The sequence below is a fragment of the Seriola aureovittata genome, chromosome 12 (assembly GCF_021018895.1).
Source record: "Seriola aureovittata isolate HTS-2021-v1 ecotype China chromosome 12, ASM2101889v1, whole genome shotgun sequence".
NCBI classification, from domain to species: domain Eukaryota; kingdom Metazoa; phylum Chordata; class Actinopteri; order Carangiformes; family Carangidae; genus Seriola; species Seriola aureovittata.
In genome coordinates this window covers 18,170,284-18,196,991 of record NC_079375.1, presented here as the reverse complement: position 1 = coordinate 18,196,991, position 26,708 = coordinate 18,170,284, and the positions used below count along the sequence as shown (strand labels likewise).

The following is a 26,708-nucleotide window of genomic DNA, read 5'->3' as shown; positions in this document are numbered from 1 at the left end:
GACACTCTGTTCTTAAGTCCTTAATACCACTCAAGTCCATCCAAGGTTCTCCGACATTCATGGATATCAGCGCCACGTGACCACGGATTGAAGCCTTAAGAGCAAGATGCTGCTGCTTTGTTCGGCCTGCAGTAACTTTAGATGAGATGCTTCAATGCCTCAACTCTATATTCACTTTCAGATATGGAAAAGAGGTCCAGAACATCCTGAAAAAAGAAATACCTCTAAAGTTACAGGAAGACAACTTCTATTGAACAGCACAGGTGCACAGCCTTTTCACGACTACTGAGTTTTACAGTACACAAAGGTACATGTGGCATTCTGACCATGGCTATTTTGAAATGATTATACGTTGCCAACCAGCCCCCATTAATTACAGCTACGCTCACGCCTTATGAGAGAAAAGAAGTTCAAAGCAACTTAAACTGAATAGCTTCCTCACTGTGACTAGTTACATGCCAACCATGCTTTCATGCTCCAATTTAATAACAAGGGAAGTAATGTGGACACTTCGGCGGTAGGTGGGAAGTATTGGAACAGAAGGAACTGAAAAAAGTTGCGTTAACATGTCAAATGTGTAAAAAAAAAGAAAAAAAAAAAAAAAAGTGACCTTTTCATTTTGGCACATTAGTGAATGTGGCAAAATTTGGGTTTTGATGATGGTGAAAGGAATCTAATAATAACATGAGGAGTTTTGCAGGTAATTTTGATAATCTAATACAGACATAACAGGCGGGATTTCTGAGTAAATATGGCAGGACAGAAGGATTTTTGGCCTTGCGACTATGTTTGGCAAGGGCAATATAATTAGAACAGCGTAAAAGAATAAGGACAGTGTGTGTGTGTGTGTGTGTGTGTGTGTGTGTGGCAGACAGGTGACAGTGAAAATAAAGCAAAAATACGGAAATTGAGTCAACATGAGAAATACTGCAATCATTCAAAACAGGAGAAGTTCTAATATCTCAAGACAGGTAATTACATTATCTCTGTAAATGCTGTATTTTTCATTGTTGATCATTTATTCATGCATCCACAAGGCAACTGTTTTCCATAAACTGCCTTAAATGATCAATGGCCGTGCTTTACACTCCTGCAGTTTGTCTTATTCATTTTCCTGCTCTCTCCTCAACCTTTCACTCCTCCTTTCCTCCGATTTTGGAAGGGTCCCAGTGAGACGAAGCGGGCGTTTTAAACTGTACTTCTCTGAGAGAGATGACGAAAGGGGGCTTTAACAGGGTGACTCATACACCTGGGTGGAAGCAGAATGTTAAATAGATTAAATCAAAGGATCAAATTAACTTTTACAGAACAGATTGTCTGACAACTTGGAACAAGTTAAAGTGTCTGAAGTGCAACCCCCACCCACTTTCAGCCACAACGCCTAAATGGATTTCATTAAATAAATCAAGCTAACAACTGTGGATGGTAATGTAGTGATCGATGTCAGAATACGGTGATTACCTTCTTACAGAGATAAAGTGCTCTGATAGAATATCATGAGAATAATGGATTTGGCATTTTTTTACAAACACAAAAAGTAGATATTGTGTGTCATTATACAACAAAGTAACAACAGTTGTGACTTTTTTCTTTGTAGAAGGGACAGTTGAAATCTTGCACTGCTGCAATCTTCAAAATGTTGGCTCCTTGAAATTTTTTTTTTCCAAAATCTCCGTATATTTTAATGTGTTTCCATTACCTGAACTTGATTTCAGCCTCGAGCTTACCATTCTTTTTTTTTTTTTTTTTTTTTTTTTAAAGCATCTGAGTATTTGTGTTATGTTGGACATATTTGAAGCCAGATTTAAGGGTTTGAAGCCACAAGCTAATACGCTACACTGGTGAAAAGCTACACAATAGGAACACACTGGGCAAAAATCATTTGGTCAATCACACGGTAAATTAATTCTCATTTCTTCATTGAAAGAGATGTTTGCATCTTTTTCCGTAACATGGTCCAGGTGTAAAAAAAAAAACTGAAGACCTTTTGTTGATTCGGTTGGTAATTCTGTCTGAGAAATACTTTCATGCAGTCTGAAAAAAGATGCATAGACTTCCGCATGGAAACATCAATTGTTAGTTTTGTCTTTTTCTTTCTTTTTTTTTTTCAGTTCAGAGCTTTGTGAACTGAGCAGTCAGACACATAATCACTCTAGCTCAATGCCGTATTGATATGATCATTATCTCTCCATCAATAAAATCAATTCAGAGAAGGGAAGTGAGTGATGTACTGTACACTAAAAGGTAGCGCATAAGAATATAACATCTGCTGTAGCTTTGTGCTTTATTGCCAGAAAGAGAACGTTATAAAGCCACATTTATATATAGTTTGTTATTTCTGAGCAGGAAAACAGTTAAGATCTATGTAATACAATCTCAACAGCTATCCTAAAACTGAAATATAGTTCAATTCTGACACTCGTATCTAAACGCTATAAAGTAAAATGCAGTTCAAGCGACGCATGTAGGCATTAGTGGTTGGATTTACTGAATTAACTAGAATTATAAAACAGTAAGAGATGAATGTATTCTTCACAGAATAACTTCTCTTCTAGCTCCCACATGGTTTGTCATACTGAAATCTGTCTTTGTGGAGAAAAAAAAAAAAAAAGACTGCTGCAATGCATCAACAAAAATGTCTCTCAGTACAATGTCAGCTGAGAGGGACTGTGGCTCATTTCCATCACTACATGCACTTTCACACATAAACAGATGGAGATTTTTCAATTTTGTCATTTCACAATTCCAACCACCCATTTTAACAAGGGAACGAACAGCGCGGTGTCACTCACAGACGTTCACACATGAACATACACACACACACACACACACACACACCATACAATTCTTACAAGTACTGGAACTAGAAATGCCTCTCATTCTTTCTAACAGCATTAGCTCTGAGATGATCTCCCACTGAAGGGATAATTGCAAAACAATTTTCCAGACTAATGAAAAGAATATATATATATATATAGGAGAAACAAAACAAAAGAAAAAAACAATAAATGTGGCAGAAATTAAAGTTTTAAGTCAAGGAAGTGATGCATAAGTAAGGGAAAGTTAATTTACTGCTCTCTGAAAAGAGAACGTGATGATGGTGGATGGAAGATGGAGAAAAACTTTTGTCCTTTTCCCATCAAACATGATAACCATAGGCAGTGATCAAATTTTAACCATGTAATCCTGGACCTTTCTCCACTCCAACATTCCTGCTTCTCCTCATTTCAATTTGACTGGAGAAAAAAAATAAACACTTGAAGGCCAAAAAATAAAAAATAAATATGACAGCAAGTTGAAAACACAAGGTTTTTTCTCCATCACATCTTTAGCATGAATATAAACTTGCTGTCATGCAGGGTGGAGGAGCATTTATATACAACTGAGGAATTAATTATCTCTTGATAAAAGTTAGAAGATAATTATCTAAACTCTAAAGTGTCTGAGCACATTTAAAAGAACAGCTCAACCGAAAGTAATAATCCCTCTGTATATACTTAATCATGTCAGCTCGAAACGCTTTCTTCAGAGTTTCTCAACAGTTGAAACAAAAAAAAAAACAATAAAAAAAGACAGGTCATTACAAAATATGATTTTAAATAGCAGATAGACAGTCGCAGCCTACTGAGACTTTTCAGAATATTTAACTTGAACAATGAGTGGAATAAAACAGAGCATCTGTGGATTCTTCAACAGCAAGACATTCATCACAGAAACCCCAAAACATGACAACCGCCATCACTATTCAGCCATAAGGTTGTTCAGGGTGAAGGAACAAAGACAGACAAAGGGGAGAAGACAGGAGTTTGGGGAGAAAGGAGAGAAATAAGGAAAGGGAGGATTATTTCTTTTTTCTCTCCCAGGCTGTCTTAGTCTTCCTAACTCCCTCTTCCAGGAAGTGAAATCAAATCAGAAATCACTCAGTTGTCCAATAATGCATTTTACTCTTATCTTGTGTCAGAGCAGAGGAAGAACACATGGCAGAATAAGATAAAAAAAAAGAGAGAGAGAGGTGAGAAACCCTGAGGGCTTCCTGTTAAGACAACCACCCTTGTATTAACTTTAGCATATTATAAATCCGCCTCGGTGGTGGGTAGTGCTTTACACACAATTCTTCACTACCTGTATTTTTATTTCACTCAAGTCTTTAATGCAAAGTCGTTGATTGCTGCCGGACTAATAAACTGGAAATCAATGAACCCCAGGCCTGAAAGAAAAGAAACTCTTACTTTCTTTAAAACGACAACAGTGGCCCCAGAAAAACGAGCAGCCCCATCCATCATGGACGCTAGCTGAGCTGACAAGGGCAGCCCGAAAAACCGGTGGGAGAGGCAGGCACACTACACTTCATGGTGGGATCCAGTTTAAGTGGAAAATAGTATTTCGAAGCAAGTCAAAAAATAGTAAAGTAAATGAACATAATATTCAATAATTGGCTATGTCTGTGATTAATACCTATTGATAAGATAATATTATGTTTCTGTTGGCAACCCCTGGAGTTTTCACACTAAAACTCTCCGTTTGAGGTGCTGCTGGAGTAGTGGACACCAGCCGAAAACACAGCAAAAGTTATGCGTTTCAAAAACTAAAATGTAGCCTATTAGTGTGGACGGTTCATGAACACATACACTGGGGAAAGTATTAACCGAATTAACCGACATGAGCAAGATAAAGTCAGCGGTAGGTTCTAAATGTCGGTTTTGATACTTTTTAAAGTGAATTGCACGGCCTTATTATAAACAGACAGCGTTGATTCTGAAAGAAGTTTGTTTTTTTTTTTTGTTTTTTTTAACAGCTTCTACACTTCTTGGCAGAAAAAAATAACAAAGATTGCCACATTTTTTATTTGGTATTGGATCAAAAAAGGAAATCAGGATTTATGCCCATCTCTCCCAAACTGTAAGCAGCATTTAATTTTATTTTTCATTAACTTTGTCCACTGAAAGCAATTACTGCATCAAAATCTCTCTGATGGGAATACTTTTCCTTGAAGTGCGTTTCTGTGTGTGCTTGCTGTTGTGAGCAACTTTTTATCCGTGTGTTTGTCTGTCCTTCTGACTGTTTGAAAGTTAGATGTTGGCTGACCTTCCTTCCCTCAGAGTTCTCTGCTGTCTGTCTTCCCACCACCTGCTGGCCTGCTTCTGTCCGTCTTTTTTTTTTGTCTTTTTTTTTTTTGCATAAGTGTGCATGAATACGTGCACAGTTTGCACAATCTGGGTGATGTGGCTTGAGTGTGACTGTGATATTTGCACAGATACCTTCGTCAAAGATATAGCACTGCTTTTCATGGCAGTTAAAGCTGTTAAGGGACAAACTGCATCATTTGTGAGCCACAGACACTTTGTGTATCTCCCAGGTCGAAGCTTGAGCAGAATGCAGCAGCACCGAAGGAGAGAGAGGTGTAGGAGAGAACAATATTTAAGTGATTATGAGCCATTTATCTGAAAGCTGTCGCTCCCTTCAACTGAGCTTTAGAGGAAACAGGTTCCATTAATGCCTCTTGTTGAGCAGATACTCTCAGGGAAAACAGTCTGATATTGTTCAGTGAAATGACTGTGATCAAGGTAATCGCAGCTGCTTCCTTTCAATGCTCCACAACAACTCCCATGTCCAAACAGCATATTAAACATTTGAAATGAAATGATGCCATTATCAGTGAAAGAAAGGACGCTCTGCATTTTTTTTTTTTTTTTTTTTACTGTGTTTATGGAAATAACGGTGGTGTGACAATGTTTTTAATTCAGCATCTGTTCAAATTATGACTTCAAAGTTGTTTCAGTTTTTACCACAGCTTCACTTGCTCTCTCCCTCACACAGTTTTGCATCAGTGAAATGCAGCTTGGTGTTTGAAGCCTAAACAGGGGTGAAGCACGATGAATAGCTAATCAATGTTTAGACACTTAAGGCAAATGTGCTTCATCTATTAAAAACTCTGATAAGCCCAGACCTTTTCATGGTCTTAGCTCGAAGAGAAGACTATGGCTGACTTCCAAATACTCTCAAGTGGTGAATTGGAAGTCTAGGGAGGATTTCTGAAAGCATTTGAATTAAATTACTCATAATTTGGTTTAAACACTATCCCTTAGCCCTGGCTTCATTGCAGGGCCCCAACACATCAAGTCACGAATCTTCACATTCACATTCAAATAAACTGGAGCATTTACATGCTGACCTAGCTGAAATAAATATTTGAGAGCCAATGTTTATTTTTCAACATAAACACATAGCATAAATAAACAGCACTCCCCCCATCTACTAGAGCCCTATTGATATATTGGGAAGGTCAATAAATCAGCCAATTTTATCCCATCACAGATGCATCAGCATGCATGTCAGCCAATAAGTACGAATAAATTGCAGTGTGGATATGCCAAAGAAATGTCTGAGGTAATTTAGAAACAGTGTTACATATAGTTTGTCCTCCGGAAAGTTTATTGGTGCAAGGGTAAAAATGCTGGTCACAGTTCAATAACCAAAAAAACAAAATTTAAGGAATCCTAATGAAAACGTTTGCATATTATAGGGTGCCACAGTGGCTCACCTGGTACAGCAGCAGTCTGGGTTCAAATCTGACTCTGGCCCTTTCTTCCACGTCAACCCCTCTCTCTCTCTCTTCAGTAACTTTCCTCTCTCACTGTCTCCATTGCAAAAACAGCCAAAAATATACTTATGTTTAAAAAATAATAATATTGCCAGATGTGGTTTCATTTTTGTTTTAACCCAATAAGTACCAGTCACTATCAGCTTCAACACTACTCATGTGGACCCTACACTCCACAAAAACAATACAAAACACTGTAGGCCACGACCACAAACACTAGGAAAAGTCCCATCTACCAAAACTGGGAGACATAAAAAAATACTGTTAGAAATTCTCTGTAGAAACTAAGACGCTATAAATAACATCACAGACAGCCTAGTTACAGAAAAAAATAAAAACTTTTCACAAGTTACATATAATGTAGGCTCTAACTAGGCCACTTAATCATTTTCAAAGGCTAAACCCAAAGCCTGACTGCAACATTAGTGTTCATGAGGACAATTTGTCATACATCACTCTCACCTCGAGTTCAGCCGCTTGATGTATGTTAAGGATGGATGTTTCCCCAGAGTTATTCATTAGCACGAGTTATCCAGAGATGTATGCAAGTGAGCGCACTGGAGGTGTTGATGAAGGTATAAGGCTGGGTGTGGAGGTGTTGATGGTTTTTGTTATGTGTATCAGTAATGCAGTTAGAAAGAGAAGCAGCTTAGAGTGAACGCCATTACTTTGAAAGAAGGAAATTAGAGAAAATTTAGCAAAACAGAAAGCAAAAGGTACACACAACACAGACATACGACTATTTGTGTATATCAGAGAGAGAAGATTACAGTATTCATAGGTTGCTAAACAGCTTTCCAAGCACATTACATCAGGATGAAAAAAACAAATAAAAAATTAGAGAGCACATACATCCGCCAAAGCCAAGCAATCCTACACGTCTTTTGTTTTCAAGTAGCTTTATTCATTTGTCTTGCACAAAACAGCTATATGGTTTTATTACCTGTTGTGTCAAATGATCATGTCAGCAGGATATAATTCATACAGCGCTGCAGCTTTATGAATTGTCTCACTGCTATGTCACAACCTCTATTGTTATTGTGTAATTTTATTACTTCCATGTTGAATTAAATACTGATGTAAACATTCCTAAATGCAGCAGGTGCCATATGCACTGACACTTGCTATTAATAATGTAACAAGTACAACTCTCTGTGTAAAAACGGATTCAGCATTCTCTTCCACCAGATCCGGATCATTATCTGGACGTCAACACCATTAATGTGTCCGATTTTTTACATCATGATCCATATTGGCTCATGAACCAAGATCGGTGCAAATCAATTCAGTGCTCTCTGCTTAATTCTGTTTACATATAAACAAGCAGGCGCAGGTGAAAACATAACCTCCTTGGTGGAGGTAATGATGTTCTGCTCTGTTTGCCTCCAAGATTGTGCCGACGTTACCTGACACGCCAGATAGTTTGTTTACACAGAAACATCTGGGAAGGCTACATTGGAAACTGTTTGGAAAGGGGCAGGCGCTTTTAAAACAATACAAGGTAGATGATTGGATGAACCGTCTATCCATCACCGGCTATCACGTGCCAAATTCAAGAGATTCTGTATCCTTCCTACTTTTTTCACTACCAGCAGAACCAGTTGGTAATTCAGACTCTTGCAAAAGTCTTTTCCATTTAAAAGAAACCTTCAGTACCATTCTTTGCTCTCCTGCTTCTTCTTTGTTTTCATCGAAGAAATACTCTCCAATCCTGATATGACTGATGCTATAGCAGCATCTACACCAATCTTTTTTAGAGGCACCATTGTTAAAGAATAATCTCTTCTCGCCATCGTCACACCTGTAGCTGTCAGTTACTCCATCACACGACACTGAACACTGTGGTTCGGCCACGAGTGAATAGCTCGGAGCCTCACAAGATGGTTTCTCACTTGCATGAAATCTAGCTGCCTCGTAAGGTATTCCCTAGCATCTAAGAGCAAACAGCAGCAGGATAACACCCTCCTACTTTTCAGTAATATAAACTGTTAACTTACTGGTTATAGTAGATGATGCCTTTGACACTACCATTAAAAATTTTGGTACATGGTTTAATAGATGTTGTCAAGATGAAGTGTTAATTTGTATGTCTTTCTCACCTTTGGCATCTTCAGGTCTAAATGCTCATTGCTGTGGAATACGTGCACTCCACCTTTAGAAATTATTCATCAGTTGACAATGTGTGAAATCTTGGTCTAAAATTTTAGAGAAAGTCTGAGAAAATAACCATGATGATGTTACCAGGGCTTATCTTAGTTTAGGTTTGAAATGTCAAATTTTTTCTTTCTACAGAAAGTTTGACAGATGTGGAACTTGAGTGGCAGAGAGGGTTTAATAAAAGACCGTACATTATGGGAAGTGTAGAATCCAAGGTTTCTGCAGCTTGACCCAAATTACAGAAGAAAAGTCAGGAGATGTTGGTCTGTAATGCTTTGATGTAAACATAAGAAATATACTAAATATCACCTTATCTTTTAACTTTGTCTGATGGGCCATGATGGTCATTGCTGTTTATGCCAACTGCGCACCTCTGATTTTGCAAATGCTTATTGTTGTTGCTGTTGGAAATGTGAAATGCAACATTTTCCACTAAAGGATTTTCACAGGAAGAATCTGTGAGAGCAGCTTTCATGAAATGGGTACAGCTTGAGCTAGTATTCAAGTGCAGACACTGAGAGAAAGGACTGGTAAGAGGGAGGACCATGAACATGTTTTAGATCTTTACTTTCAGTACAGAGACATTAGTTAAGTGGTGGGGAATGGACAGAGTTGGACTTACTTTTTGAGGCAAGCACGTCCATAAGTCTCTAATCTATACAATATTCATGGAGTGACAGCAGTAGGAGAGAATGACACTGGTTTTAGCTGCAGCCTTGGCAGACACACCACAGAGGCGATCATTAATCATTTAGACTTCCCTACCACCGCGCTGTGCAGTAGAGACTTGATGTACAGGAAGTGCACATGACATTAAACTATGTCTGTGTGTGTGTGTGTGTGTGTGTGTGTGTGTGTGTTTCTCTGCTCCAAAAAATACCCACTTACAACTATGAGGTGAACACAAAAAGCTGCAAGTATACGAATACAAAAAGTTTATACACACGTGACAACATCAGGTTTGTGTACAAAACTGCTGACATTTGGACAAACAAGCACAGGGGTTCATCACTGCACAATGCGAGCAGTTTTTTAGGAGGAGCGAAAGGTGGCTGACTGGGAACAGTAAAGAAAGAAACATAAAAGAGATGTTAGTGATCAAGGTTAGAAATGACAGCAAATGCCACAGAAGGCAGAGACACAAGAAGGGTAAAGATAAAGCGTCACAGGAGAAAGGTGAGGGGGAGAGCGAAAGTGAGAGAGAAGGAGGTGAGAGGCAAACAGAAAGTGACATTTGACATTTAAACCATCTTTAATGAGTAACCGAAGTTTTGTGCGACACAGCAGACGGGAGTGGGGATAAAAAAAACAAAAAAATTAAACAACCAAAAACATGAACACAGAGAAGCTAACACCATCAATTTGTAAATATAAAAGCAACATATCATGTGGCCCTGAAGAACAAACAAAACTAACCACATTGCAGACATTTTCAAGAGTCCAACAGAAAAAAAGAAAATACAAAAAGATGAAGAAAAAAAAACAAAAAATAGAGAGACATTCCAGAAGGCACAGCAGAGACACAACACAAGCTGATGTGACCAACCAGATCCTGGCTGGCAAAGACAGATGCCCAGAAATAGCAGCAGCCTCCGCCTCGGGTACGCCCACTGCCCAGCCCCGCCTGCTGTGACATTACCTGCCTACCGCCACATAATCATGACGAATCGCTCTGGGGCTTGCTGCCGACCGCAGACCACTCACGCCGCCAAACAATGACTGGCAATGGCAAACACCACCACAACATGCAGCCTCTCTCCCTTTATCTTCCGTCTTTTTTCTGTCATGGTGCTCTCATTTTTTCCCATTCTTTTCCTTATCTCTGCCTCTCTAACATCTCACTTCCCCTCTGTGCCCTCTCCGCATTGTCTCTTCTCTAGCCCTCTTTTCACCCATTCTTTTCTATTTTTTATTTTCCAATGCAACTCTGTCCTCCATCTCTTCTTTCAACTTCAAGTGAGGCAGTCACCAAAGAAAGAAAGCTGGAGGTTCAACACACTGAAGGACACTGAAGGTGACTTGTGTGTTCATAGCGCAGACAGTATAATAACAGTTAACCACAGCTTTCCATAAGCACAGGCTGCCGGCCGAACAGACGACCTCTCATTTAAGCCCAGTCGGCTACTTTATTATATTAACATTTGATTCTAATAAAATTGTTTTGATTTACAAGTTGAGATTCACTAGATTCAAGTATGACGATAGAGAAACACGTCCATCTGTCCAGCCCCCACATGCTCTATATGAATGTGTGTGTGTGTGTGCGCACACTCAGCAGAGAGGTTTGTGTTCTGTAGAGAGCAGGGAGTCGTCGTTAGTGTTTGACAAATATTAACAAAACAATTGACAACAAAACACGTTAAGACTAGAATTGATTGCAGAGACAGCAGACATCTTTGTAAGACAGGGCACATCAGAAAAAAAAACAATGGCAGCAACTTGACGATTTCACGCATTGAGCATTAAAAGGAATTAAAAAGCCCTCTCAAAGCATTTTCCATAGATGCCATAAAGACATTTATGGGCTTAATGAGTGAACAAAAGAATGAATTATCTTTGTTTATGTTAAGCTAAGACACATTGAAAACACACACGATGTTGTAAAAGTAACAGGCCTATTTTTTAAAAGCCTAATTCTCCTTTACAATAATTCAATACTTGTTTACAATGAGGTAGGCAAACTCATTAAAATATGCAATAATTAAGATCAGTGATTAAGATCAAAATTGTCTCCGGGGGGACATAAAAGCAGACCCCCCCCCCCCTTTTTTTTTCCACTGGCAACTCCATATCCTTGTGGAAAGCTTTGGTTTAACCTGATGATATTTCACTATTTCACCAAGTTGACTGTGTATGTGGGTAGTAAGTGAGCTCCAAGAGAATTTGATGGAAAATGATGTCAACTGCAATGTGAAAGCCATGACATAGTATGTCAAACCATATTCATCCTCTTCTGTACATCTAGTAATAAAACACAACTCAACACTTCAGACTGCAGTGGTTTTCTGGATGAACAACAATTCTCAGGCAGGAAAGACATTTATGTGAAATTTCATGGAACTGCCAGGATTTTCTTCACGGCATTTGTTTTCTACATCTCTCAGCATAAAGAAATTTGGGAGTTGAGGGTGCTACAAGGGGGAATTTGATCAATTTGGAGCATTATAGTTATACTTCCACAGTGTCATAAGTTAGAAAACTGTGGAGGGCATTTTCAGGATTTAATACCAAGTCAAGCCATATAACTCTCAGCAGTTTGTTATAATCTACCATGGGGATCCTGGTGGGAAAGAAAACATTGTTTATCATCATTTTTCTCATAAAAATCAATATCTGACAACAGGGATGAATTACATATTTTGCAATAACAAATAGGGTAACATCACTGGCTGGTATTTTTTCAAATCACCTCATTTCTCAAAGTAACGCAGATCTAAAAGAAGAGTCTGCTGAATATAATGATACTCAGAATGCCTATAAGAGCTGGTAAAATCCAAGATGGTGAATTGCTGTCACGACTTCCCAAGCAATTACCGGTGTTCCCCCTTCACTTTGCTCCTCCAGGCTACTGTCTAAATAAAGAAATGATGCTTGAGAGGCAAACAGCACCTTGAGAGGTAAACAGTGTAGCTCTTTAATATTTTATGACGCCTCAGCCTCGTTGCTACCAGTGTGAGCAATCCTACAGTTACAGTCGTCCATGTGGGCAGGAAGAAGGAAGAGAGACAAAGGTCAGGGGTTAACAAGACGAGTAAGCTGGACATCTTCTTCCTGATTTGTCTCATACGCAAGCATCTGTCTGGTCCCTTGTGGAACTGCCATCTTGGACCACTCCACTCACAGCTGATCCCTATTACTGAGGAGGACAGCAGCCTTATTACAGAGGCTGAGAAGTGTGTGTGCGTGTGTGCGTGTGTGTGTGTGTGTGTGTGTGTGTGTGTGTGTGTGTGTGTGTGTGTGTGTGTGTGTGTGTATGCATTTAATTGTGCATGAGGTAAGGAAGGAGGAAGGTAGTGCAAGGGCCATGGGGGGGGAAAGGGCAGCTGTGGGAGAGATGGTATGAAGGAGGTAGGCAGAGAAAAAACACTCATGTCCATTAAGGGCAAACCAGCCATTACATCCCTAGCTTGCAAGCTCGGGGCTGCTAACAGGAGCACTTTCCTTTCTGATGACAACTCAAAAACTATTTTCTGGCCAATTACTTTAAATAAAGTATAATGGGTGAGCGGTCACGCAGGGAGAGAAAAGAGGAGAGGAGGGGAGAGGATTGATGATGTGTTTTAATACTAAAACATCCCAAACCAATACATCAGCAGTGTGATCAGTGCTGTCTTATTCACTTCCACACACTTTCATTCTGGCTATTTCATCTGTGATCCGGCCCTGCCCTCCAGCCCTCCCTCTGTCTCCACACAACCTCCTCTGGAGATTTGGATTTTCTCTTGTTTACTCTAACTAAATACCTATTTCCTGTGACATGTAATAAAGTGTAATCATAGGTTCAAAACACCACCAATCGAAGCACAGAAGTTGAATGATAACCGGTATTCAGCACAATGTAACAGGCTTTTAAATGACACATTCATCATTGCAATGTGCTCCTATTCGAACCATTGCTTTATAAATGTACAACATATTTCAGCAATACAGTCGATGTTGCCAGTGGAATAATGGTAAAATGAAAGCTGTAAAAGTGTTTATTGCCAACAGAGTTGAATTTACTCATCCAATAATCTGGAAAAGAAAAGCACATTACTGAGTATAGTGTTGTGGTGAAGTAACTTAGTCTCAGGAGGATTTGAAGAGTATGTTGCCACAGCAAGGAGGCTGGCTGTTTCAAGCATTTCCTTGTTTTCAACTATCAAAAGTAATTTTTGCACTCCACTATGATGTGTCAGTGTGGTGGCGCTGTCTTTTCAACTCAATACAATAAAGTTATTGTCTGCTTTTGAAGAAAATTGACTATAATTACAGAGGAAGTGCGCCACGGAGATATGTGGGGTGAACAATCTATACACAAAGCCTTGGCATTTTAATAGAAATTTAACAGTTCAGTCGTGGGTTAATTGTGACAGGTATAGACCGAAGAGGACGTCCTTACTTTAGATATGTCTTCTTGCTCGGCTTTTTGTTTGGAAGACAGTCATTTCTTTGATCTGACTTCCTTTGTCTCTTGAAAGACAATGCAAAAAAGTTTATTTAGCACAGAGAGGGAGTCATTTTACTTTCTCACAAAAACATAACACACAAACATATTTGTCCGCTGCCTCTGTCTTATAAAAACAGAACTGATTGTGTTTGAGGGAGGGACAGACAAACACAGAGGAGGGACAAATTTTTGAATTTATAGACATTTATTCGCCTTTCTGTTTAAAAAAATAAAAAAATCTCAGAACCTAATTCAATAAATACTGAAAAGAAATCGGAAACATACAAATAAAAGATTGAGAACAAAAGGATGGAAGCATTAGGAGAGACTGTGACAATGTACCATCATCCAACACAGCACACCACTAACTCTAAGTTGAGTTCTAACTATAAGCAATAGCTTAAGAAATTATCTGTTCATGAATAAAGTTTCACTTAAACCAGTTACCACAAATACACACACACAGCATACCCTCACAATACAAGCAAGTGTGAAAACTGTTTGCTGACAACTGCAACACCCTCTTCTCAGTCCTTTATTGTCACCTTGTAGGAGCAAATATCACCTTGTATAAAGGAAGTCATTGTCACATATGCATGTAAACTGGTGACAGATTTTATACATTTGAATGCACAAAGCCCTAGCCAAACTCTCACTGATAAAAGGGATGTTTCTTTTTGAGTCCGTGATGACGAATGTCAATCGATTAACTATAATGAGCTTGAAAAACCCGGGTAAGCACCATTATCAGACTGCGCAAAAACAATGCTGAACCAGCACAAAGATTAATAGGATTTTTTGCTGACAGAGAACAGAGTTGTAATAGCAAAAGCTGTGGACTATGAATAAAATAAACAGAAAATGTCATTACACCAGAGTAAGTAAAAATTAAAACTCATCTGTTGTGACATGGACTTGATGGGAAATGTGGTTGTGCTGACACAAGAGTGGTGGGTGGTAAAATACTGCACATTCCTTAGGGACAAATATAGAAAGAGAGGAACTGTAGAGAGCAAGAAAAGCAGGGTGTTTGTGTGTAAGTGTGAGTTAAATAGCTTAGAGGAAAACTAACTGCAAGATGAATTCAACAGTCAAGTTTTGGTTGAAAGGTTGGATGAGCATAAAAGAAGAGTGTATAGAGGAGGAGGAGCAAATGACTCTGAGGGCAACACCAGATCATATATCAAAAACACTGCAAATGGAAAAAACAAAGAGAAGCAGGGGAGTAAATTACAAAACAGAAATAGAGGTTCTGTTCTGACGCTTCCAAATTTATGGATGAGGGAAACAGGCAGTGTACTGGGTGACTCACAATCGCATGTACTCAGTGTAAATGGCCTCATAAGCCCTATGCCCAAAGTTCATCTTTCATGTGTAGACAAACACAAGAAATCACACTACGAGTCAAAAGTTTCTGAACACCTGCATTTTTCCAGTAATTACTGAAATTTAGTGTATGACTCAGTGTTTCTGAAATTACAACATAGAGCCAATAAAATAGCCAAATAAAAAATAAAATAAATAAAAAAACAACATCCAGCAGCCGAACATACTTGTAGCTTTCTTTCTACAATGGAATCACTGTTGCAGAAGTTCCTACAAATGTATTGCACTTGTTTGCTTTGCTTTTACCTTCTGTGCAGTTCATCCAAACCAGCTCCATGGGCTTTAAAGTCTGGAGACTGCGCTGATCTTCCGCCATGCGAAGCCACTGTCTGGTTCTGTTCTTCTAATGTTTTGGCTCATTATCTTGCTGTAGGATGAACCCCTGACCAACCAGTCTGTCTTCCTTTGCTACATCTCTTTTCCTCACCATTCTGATAGAAATATACAGTACTACTTCCTCCTGTAAAGATGTCCTAATAATCCATCAGAGGATTAAGTCTGTGGAGAATATGCATGATTCTAAACAATAAGCATGATTCTAGGAGTATAATGTATGTATTTTTTATATGGAGAAGACACTTGTTCATGGACATGACTGTGTTTGTATTTAGACTTCTGCAGCCAAATGAAATAAACTCTATGCGTTTCACTGACCTAGAAAGTGATTTTTCTTGTGCCTTTATATTTTATATATAATGACAACTGAAGAGCAAGGGACAAGGTGAGCAGAACACATAAAAGAACACACCACACATTAGAAGAAAGAATTATGGTGTTTTTGCACTTAAATACAAATTTTAAGGGCCCAGCATTTTAAAGAACAGAAAATAAACCAGTTTCTCTTATTCCCACTAGCCTCTGCCCATCATTTTTAATTTAATAACAAACATCTCCACACAAGAATATTTCAAAAGAAATACTGCCCATTTCTCATTACAGCATATAATTATTTATTTTATAACTTTAAAACTTTGCCAACTTCAGTGTGGATTCATTAAGTATGTCAGGCACATGTTTTTGTGCCTGACAAGACTTTAATCAAAGGAAATGTATTCCTTTGCTACTCCATCAAAGTGGTCATCATTTTTCAGGAGAAATTTATATTAGGAAATTATGAAAACAGAGTTAAATACAATTTCTGCCAAGGTAGTTTTGACAAAATGATTTTGACAGATATATGCTCTGTTCTTAGGCAAGAAAACTAATCTACTTTTAATTTGCCTGTAATACAAATATTCATTACTTTACAACATAACATCACATTATAAATGTAATCTAAGCCCAAGAAGCATCAAGCACCTAATTAGCAGGTGTCTCAGGTAGGCCTCTTGATACTTCTGAGTTGCTAAGATGGATTTTTCTCACATACAACACACACACACACACACACACACACACTTGGGCACAGCAATGCCACTTAAGAACACAGTTACACTTAACTACATCATTTAAATGAGACAAAGTAAGGAAGGGCAAGGGGATGGAGAGCAGAGGAAGAGGACAAAAGAGGAGATGTGAAGGGCAATGGCAGAGGTGAAGACTTTCTCTGTGTAGTGAGGTGAGGCTTAAAACATGCAGCTTTACAAAGGAAGGAGAAGATGAAAATATGAACGTGATCAGAGAGGAGAAACAGGGATATTTGCACTGACACACACACACTCACACACACACACACACACACCTCATATCTTATGTTCTGCTGCCAGGAAGGGAATAGCGAGGCAAAGTCAATGACACAGACACAGACAGGTGGGATGATATAGAGGGAGAGTCATAGAAGAAGAAACAGGAAGATAGACAGAGAGAAACAGAGATAACTCTACTGACGGATGATTCATGAAAATTAAAACCTTTCTTGTTGAGGATATGCTTTCATTTTCCCTCCCCACTGCGATCCCTTTCTTCCTGAGCAGTGAATGTAGCTTCAGATACACCGATTGCATGAGTCTGTACATGCATGCAGATGTTGCATCAGCAACTCACCGGACTCAGGATGAACATATTTTATGAAAAGGGAGGATGGTTTTATACTGAAAGAATAAAAGAAAAGGAACAGTGATATGCCTGGTCTTCAGTGGCGTTACTAATATTTTCTGGGTGTAACCCCAACTCATCTGTCTTAACACAAGGTACAACATACGGCAACCATCATATCAAAAAGCATTGAATCCCAAAATAATAATACATCCTCTAAATAATTCCATTTAAACATAATTAACCATCATCATCATTAAACTATTAAATTAGAATTCCAATAAACATAAAATTGGCTTATATGATAAAGTATTAGGAATTATTGATTCAAACACATGAAAAGGTATTAAAACTCCAGATACAGATACAAATTAAACAAAAGAATACAAATTATTTTCTAGAGGTTTACTAACTACGAAAATCAACCTTAGTTACTGTGTTGTCAACAGCTTTAATCACTGAGGAGCTAGGTTAGCATTAGTAAAGGTTGCATCACCAAATATGCAGTTACCTAATGTTACAGTTCCCTCACCACTGACGGGAATGGCACTCAGTAGAGCGCATACCTCTGCCAAGGCCAAACAATCCAACACATGTCTGTGAGATCCAAATTATATTCTGGATCTGCACCAAATTGAACAAAGTCATAGATCTCAACACCATAATTGATTTTTCACATCAAGATCCATGAATTATTCCCTGAGAAATTGACAAAAATGTCACAAACTGCCATATCTCACAATGTTTAGCAAAGTGTTACTGGATCCTGGAAACAAACAAACAGACTTGATATATCGATATAGTTTGATGCTGCGTGTCTTCCATAAAGCAGCGCCAATGTTTGCATCCCTCGTCTCTCACACCCTGCCCCCCACTCTCCCTCTGCATCTGCCTGCAAACATGGCCCCACTTGTTCACAAGTTCTCCTTCAACATGGAAGGAGACACAGCGCCGGTGTGAAGAAGACCTCAGTTATTTGCAGATCATTTGGATTTTGTTGAAAGTAACTGAAGGAGCATTCCCTGAGATAATTTTTATAAAAGCTACTTTATGTAATTTTTCATTTACATCTTTTTCAACCGTAATTTCCAAACGGGAAAGGAACCATTTTATTTTGATCATAATCTGTTTCAATAAAAGTGTGACATCTTACATGTGACTTACAACGAAACATTTAGCCCACTAATATACACACCACCATTCCTAATGAGAAATGCATTAAATTGAAAGTTGTGGTACAAGAGAAACAACAAAAGACACAAACTAAATTGCACATACTGTTTTGCAAACAACACGTAGCTACAAGTGAGTGTATAAATGCCACTATGCCACACAGACATGACTCCAAACCACAGAAAGTCTGTCCTTCTTGTCTCTCTTTTTCACGCATACACAAACGGTTACTGTTCTGTCTCCTCTCAAGGTATTCTTTTGTTGTCTTAAAAATGATTTCTTCTTCAGTCACACACTGAGTCGGCTTGTAGGCAAAGCATTAGAAGACTTAGAAGAATTTCCTTTGGCATGACTTGCCACAGAACCTGTGATGTTACACTATGTAGTTTCACTTTGTAGCCCACCTCTCCAATATTCACCCAAACCTGTAAAACATCTCCAGAATCATATCTCACGATGGAAAATACATGGCTCTTTCATGGTTTCTACGGGAGGGAATCAGAAGCAATAAAAAAAATCAAATATAAAAGCCATTTCAAAGCGTAGAGTGAGGCTTTGGAGTGACTATACAAGAGACCCACACAGGACAACTTGAAAGGGAGATGAAGGAGATGACTCAATCGAGTTCGGGGGTAACATGAAAAGAGCTTTGTGTGTGTGTGTTTTTCTGTGTGTGTTTCCTATATTATATTTGGTTGGAATTGAACACACACTACAATGTTAACACTTTTTATTAGGTGTACAAATACACAGCAGGCTAATAAGTTTGTATTAGAATTATAATTAAAACAGTGCGCAGTGGTGCATGTCTTCATAACTTGAGGCTTTATCACGAGTCACAACAGACTGCGGTCTATTGTTTAATAAAGGATTGCTAGGCCTGTGTGCATAGAGACAATAGATAACACTTCAATGACACCAACTCATGGGACACAGTCAAAGCACAGTGCCTCAGTTCGGTCTGTAAGTTGCTGTTGAACATTGCTCTACTCAACTGAACTCTGAGAGGAAGCCATTTTAAATATTGGTAGTTTTGCGTGCTTATCTGAAAACTAAATAAATATCTCACTTTAAGAGAAGATTTTCCAGAAACACAAACCCTCCAAAGAAGTTCAGAGGTATTGGACCTCCTCCTTATTTGCCCTGGAATCTGCACTTGCTGCCAAAACTAAGGTTATTTTTCTGTGTTTTTACTTGAATGTCAGAAAGGGGCAAATATGCTAAATTTAAACAACTGAATCACTGGGCCTCTTTGGTAAAAATGATATTAGATTTTACTTGAGATTAAGAAAGGTCTTTAAGAGAAGGTAATGAAACTAATATAATTATATCTGGAGCGACAGCAGTCATATATTAAATAATGAGGAAAATCAATGGAGGCCACAGAATTATAGTTAGAATAAACTTGTTTCATGTTTCCTTGGGCAACAAGCACAAAACTAAAAGAATCTTTCATAAATGAAGTCTGTTGACACCGTTTTATATTTGTAACCACACACTGCTGGTAAATATTTAACAATACAATTGTTCTTGACTTTGTCTTTACAAAAGTAGAACATCTACTTTTTCTTGTTTGTTTCTGTCACTTCTCGAGTGTCTAGGAAGGAATGTCACAGTTTTCCTTCAGTTATTATACACTACGCAAATGAAGATACAAAATGAAGACCACAGCAAGAAAAGGAGAGTAGAAAAACAAGCAAAGTACAACCTCAAAGTATCTGTTACCACATGTATCACAAATGAGCTGCAAAACTGAATTTGACCAAAAAAAATGCTGTCCAAGAGACAATTAGAAGCGTGGCTGCTGAAGAACTGACTGCTCGATGACCCACTACTTCTGAAACACTTCCAGCAAATGTTTCAATTGCAACAGAGAATGATGAATTAAGTAATGCTTCCCCCTGGCATTCTTCAGCTAGGCTCTGACTACAGGAGTTTCAAAACTCTAACCCATTTCGAAATTGGGTTGCGTCACACAAATCAGGAGAAATTTAACAGATTATCTTCTCGATAATCTCAAACATGCACACACTACAAGATTTGAAAATAATGGCGCATTACACACTACAGGATATTATTAAGATTATTCTGCCAGAGGGGGCAATGAGGGAGCAATGCAATACCTCACATGATCTAATTTCACGTGATCTCACAGGGGAGCAGATGTTAACAAAAATGCTATCTGGGGTACAACAATTTACTCTATCAGTATTAAATACTTTGCAGTGACAAAAAACAACAGCAGAAGCGTAAATGAGTCTGAATGAGGAAACATTTGGGGGGTGAACACAGGTTGTCTATTCTTCAGCAAGAACTGGAGGTGAGATTTTAACTATAAATTTTAATATCTGTCAGCAGTAGTATGCTAGCTATCATCATCATCATCATCATCATCATCCATCCAACCATCCTGGTTTAAAATCCTAAATATGAAACATGTTTCAAATATATATCAGGGTGTCCCCCAATGAGTCTGCGAGCAGTTCAACTCTTGTAGTCTGAGGTTTCAGGGGGGACTGACTAACCCATGCATGCACCTCCAGTCTTTTTATGTTGTAGGGTCATGGTTTAGGAAAGGTGGTCTCTATTCAATACTTTCTGTCCTTTTCTCTGTGTCTCTAAGTCTCTCGATGTCTCATACATTAATGTTCCTAAAGCATACACAGAGGAAATCATGAAAAAAAATGATGATGAAATTATTATAGAGAATCCACATGCACATTATAGAAGGTTTAAAAAAGGAAGGTGTCTCCTTTTTTGCATCTTTCCTCTCCCATTACCGTTTCTCTTCTCTCACTCCTTCTGTCTCCTCTACAGCACCATGTCACTCATTTACCCACATTTGGCCACCTGGCAAAGCGTCAAGGGGAAAATACGTGCGTGTGTTCATTAGGAAATAAAAAAGGGTTTACTCAGTTTTAAAGTGTAGTGTCCAAGTGTGTGACTGTGTGTGTGTGTGTGCATGCATTAGTCAGAGAACAGGGGGAAGAGAGTGAGTGTCTGTCAGAAGTCAGCGCTGCATGCAATGTTTATCCACCACATATTGAGCAGTGCTGACCAGAAAGCCCCACCGGGGCCATTGGACCAGCTGGTGTTATAGTGGCGCAGACACAGCCCTAAACACAAACATAAACACCTCTCTCTCTCTCTCTCTCTCTCTCTCTCTCTCTCTCTCTCTCTCTCTCTCTCTCTCTCTCTCTCTCTCTCTCTCTCTCTCTCTCTCTCTCTCTCTCTCTCTCTCTCTCTCTCTCTCTCTCTCTCTCTCTCTCATGCACAAAAACAAACACTCATTCTCTCATCACCACACATACATCATGGTATGGCAGCCCTTCCATTTCACTCCTCTCCTTCACCTTACGCCTCATCAGACATATTATAATTAGCCGTGCTGAGTAATTAACATCCAAATTAGGACGTTCATTTGCATATCTGCCTTAATTTGCATATACTTCCAGCAGCACACAGACCTGACATTCCCCCACACACACATAAATGCCAGTACAAAGTCTTTTTGCAATACAATGGCCTACCATCACAACACATGCACACATTAATTTTTTTACACATATATCTTATATCTCTATATCTATAAAAAAAACTGTAAGAAGAGAGAGGGGCAGAGGTGGAGAGGTGAAGGAAAGCTGGAGCTGGGGTAGGAGACAGAGCAAATCTGGGCAGGCTACAGGAGGGAGGGAACATAAATGGAACTGAGGAGGGGGTCAGTAATAGAGGTACCCATGATACAGTGAGAAGGTGACACTCTCCAGATGAGAGAAGGCAAAGTAAGACAGAAAGAAGACTGCCTCACCATTAATACATCTCACTTAAGACCATAAAACTTTGGAATTGAATCCATGGCTATGGAGAGAGAGCACGCAGCAGCTCTGGAAATCAGACTGATGGCTGTTCAAGCTTGGAAAAAGAAGTGAGAAGGAGAATGACGAAACACTTCTCTCTCTCTGTGACATTTGCCCTCTGAATGCCATCAGCTCAACAGAGCGGAGCAGCAAAGAGTGATGCAGAGTCAAGGGAGGAAGAGAAAGAGAGCAAGGGGGGGGACACAAGTGAGAAGATAGAGAAAAAAGAATAGAATGGGCATGAATGACGGTAAAGAGGAAAACGACGTCAGGACGGGCAGAGCAGTTCCTGCCAGACATTGTTTCACCAGTCATTGCACAGAAGAGGAAACCCTGAGTTATGCCTCTGCGTTCCACATCGCTTTCACGATTTATGTTCCGGCGAGGATAATGCAGAGGCTTTGTTGAAAAGACACCCATAAATCTGATCTTGTTTTCGATTTTTTTTTCTCCTGTTCTTTCTTTTTCAGCGCCCCTCAAATCCTCTCAGTCTGTATTCTTTGGCATTCATCTGCTCTGGTCTATGTCCCGACTTCTTATGTAAAGGTATTCATCAGCAAGCCTTTGTCTCATGTATATACAGTATTCTGCTGTGCTTGTAGAGCTTGTAAATACAAAATCTACACACACAAATAACTCCCTCTCTGCGTCTCTCTAATGCAGCAAGGCATCATCCACCCAGCACTGAGGCCTTGATCTATTCCTTTTCAAGCATTAAAAGAAAATGGCTTTACATAACAATACCAGGTCTTCTCAAATCTAAGCAAATGACATTGACTTTTTACTGAGTTGAAGCCAATTCAACCATTACATAGCCAATAACAATCGTGGAAAAAAAAAATATATATATATATATATAAAACAAACAAAACAGAGTCCACACATTACATTCACCTTTGAAAATTGAATGAGTCATTGAAGTCTCTATGGAAAATAAGAGTTAATCTAAGCCTAGTTAGCCTTGCTTCTGGCTCTTGGCCATATGGAGGTCTTTTAAAAACAGGAAAAATAATGATAATGTTTGGTTGAGCACAGACAGCCAGTCAGCCCAGCACTCTGACTCCAGAGACCCAATTAATACCACTGTAAACCACAGCTGCCCTTCACAGGCAACACCAGTCTGTGCTGAGTGCGTGTGTGTATGTGTGGGTGTGAGTGTGTGTGTGTGTGAGAGAGAGGGGGGGGGGGGGGATGTAAGGGTATCACAGGGTGAGGATATGATTGAATACAACACCCTGACCATGGCTGCCCTCCCCGCGCACTAATCAATTATCATAGACAGAAATCATCTTCAGATCACTGGCCAAGCAGCCAATCATGACCAGCAACATAACCGCTGATACCCTCAATAAATGTCGTGTTTATGGTGCTAATCATTTCAAAAGCAACTGGGGCATGTAGGTTTCCTCTGAGCCATAACATTATGTGGAGAAGAGTTTCCCAGTAACCCCTTTAAGGCTGACATAAATACTTGTCTCCTGTGTGAATTCCTAGCATGTTAGTCAAGTTAAACTGTGGTGAGTTATGTCTATCATAAGAGCTGAAATGATTAGGCAATTAACCAATTGCACGTGATAATCGATTAATCGTTTTAGTCATTTTTCAAGTTAAAAGATCAAAAATGTCTTAGTTTCAGTTTCTCATTTGTGGCGATTTGCTGCTTTTCATTGTGTTATATAATATATGAATCGAGTATGAAATTGTTTTTTTTCACAATTTTCTGTCATATCTTAAACAATTAACTGATTGATCCATAGCGGAAGATCCTTCGTTGCAGCCCTATCACATTAAAAATACCTGTCTTTAAAACAAAGCTGTAACTTCCTACCAAACTGAACACCTGTCCCGTTAATTGCCCTGCCTGCCATTTCGTGAACCCGTTAGTAAATAGTTCTCACCAAAAACAACAGATAATTAATGTATTGAATATTCAGCAGAACTTCACTTAAAACAGCCAAAAGAAACACATAAAAGGATACGAAGTTGTCGGACAGACCGTTAACGCTCTCCTTGCCAACTTGTGCAACTCAGACGCGAGATAGCAGACAAACATTTCGAAGCCAAGTTGATTTTTTTCCATTTTTTTCTTTTGCAGGTGCCTACCTTTTCCGCCGAGAGCGCAGGAGTGGCCCCAGATAAGCCAAAACAGCAAAAAAGGGACCCCGAGTGTCTGCATGGTGGTCGAGCTTTGTGGGTGATGTCCTCCCGTCCTCTGCTCTTCTCAAATCCTGGATCACCTCCCTTGCGCGAGGATCTTCTCAGCTGGCCGGGCGCGCGAGGGGTTGTCGGTAGGTCGAGAGACAGTCACTGAGTACTGTCAGGAAAGAGAGAGAGAGATCGGCAGAGACTGACGTTAAAGCAGCGTCAATAAAACTATATTTCCTGTTAGAATTTTTCAAAATAAAACACAATCGACTTTTAATGTTGAGAAAGACCAAATAAGGATACCACAACCAGGCTGCATTTATACACGATGAAGAGTAATTACTTTTAAATACATGTTTTAGTTATTATGGGTGCCATAAAGCACGTTTACTCCAAGCTTGACAAATTGTACACTTTTATTTTGAAGAATAAAAGTATCCTTTTCGCGCATTATCTGCCTTTATTTGGCAAGTTTGATGTAGTAAGAGGGAAGGAGCAAGTGATGGGCAGGAGGGGATGTATAGGGAGGGGATCTCTCTGAGATGAGATTGAATGTGTTGGTAGTTTGGTGCTATAAAAGGGGGATGGATTGATTTTTGACACCCCAGGAAAGGGTTCCTGCCACCGACAATTTGCTGCAGTGATTGCATTCCTCTACAGGAATATAACTACAGTAACTCATTCAATTTGATAAATCCCAAGCTACTATGAGGTAGGACACCAGATGCTTACCACATCCCTGATCAGTGATTTATTATGGGAGCTATGGGATCACAATGCCATGAGCACAGAGGGAATACTAATTCTCCCATGATTCAAGTTCAACACATGAAACAGCTTCAAAATCAGTGATTCTGATTTCCTTTACTTCTAATTCCCATGTGAGCCCTTAGATTTATACAAATCTGATTCCATACCAACAACCCCCAGGTTGACTACCACCGTTCTAAATTACCTTCACACTAACATTTGCGTGGCATTTCCTCATAATACTTCTTAGATCAGATGATGTCCACCTCCTGGCCTTTTAGGTAGGCTACTCAGATTAGTCAGCAATTCATGTGTGTCCTCAAGGTAGTGTATTTGCTGTTACCCTCAATTAATTGCCTGTGTAAGTTAGGCTACATTTGGGGAATGTAAAAATTTAATTAAGGAGTAACACCAGCAGTGGATTTTTGAATGTTCTTACAGCAACATTCCTTTCATAATCGAATGAAGCAGCTGCTACGCTATGATGTGTTTCCAGCTGTATCCTCCTAACAAGAGCCCGAACAGCGCAGCTATACTCCCCCTCACAGATTTGAGTCTTTCAGTTTTCACCCTGTGGCAGAATCACTGTTTTTCTCTAACGGCCGTATGTTCTTCAATTATTCCCCCATGTTTCTTCTTCTGTTGAGTGTGGGTGTGTGTTCTGGGGATTAGAGGGAGCGGGCAGACCTCAAGTGAGTTAAGAGGATAGCAAAGATAGAGCACACACACGCATGCACACACACACACACACACACACACACATGCATATGCAGACAAACATATGCAGGACCACATTTACATGCACACGCAGTCACACACACATACTCCCAATTGGCTGTTTCCATGGGTGGTGGCAACTAAGTTACAGCAGAGCAGTGCCAGGGGAAAGATACAGTGCAATAAACACCCTTTGTCCCTCTACCTTTGGTCAAGCCCTTAAGTGAGCAATCATTCAGGACAGGGGACAGAATTAGTAATTCACTGGGGAATTTTACTTTTTGTTTTTCCAGTATCTACAGTATTCTCCAGCCAGCCCAAACTGTTTAGACTGCTAAATTATTAATTTCATCAACAATTTCATCATTATCATTAAAGCACAGGATCCTCACCATGATAAGAACATTAATTTTGCAAAGAATTTACTTTAAAAAAAAGTACATAACTTACAAATGTTAACCAGTGATGCCATCAGAACACACCATCTACACCTAGTTGTCACTGGCATCTGACTCTTACAAGTCAAAATTAACAGCCAGATTAACTAAATGTTTCTGTAGTATTATCTGCAAAACAATCCAGGCCAACAATGTTCCCCAGAAAAGTAATCTAGGAGTTGTTTTTCTGTCTATCTCCACAAATTCTGGTGTTGCTTCACAGATTATTGGTTAAGACAAACTCTGCTGGTATGAAAGGCAGTTATGGATTTTAACTGGTACAGACTGAGCAGCCAAATGAATAACAAGTTTTAGCCAAGAAATATGATGGTATTTGTCAGCTTGTTTGCTCACACACACAA

General features: G+C 39.2%; 1 protein-coding gene across 1 annotated transcript in view; it reads right to left on the bottom strand.

Moving 5' to 3' along the window:
* Positions 1–24,593, bottom strand: part of clstn2a (calsyntenin 2a) — a 142,315-nt gene extending 117,722 nt beyond the window's left edge. Inside the window, exon 1 of the mRNA XM_056391168.1 lies at positions 24,401–24,593. Coding sequence (XP_056247143.1) covers positions 24,401–24,473 — 73 coding nt within the window. The 5' untranslated portion in view covers positions 24,474–24,593. The remainder of the gene's footprint in view (positions 1–24,400) is intronic.
* Positions 24,594–26,708: the final 2,115 nt, after the last annotated feature.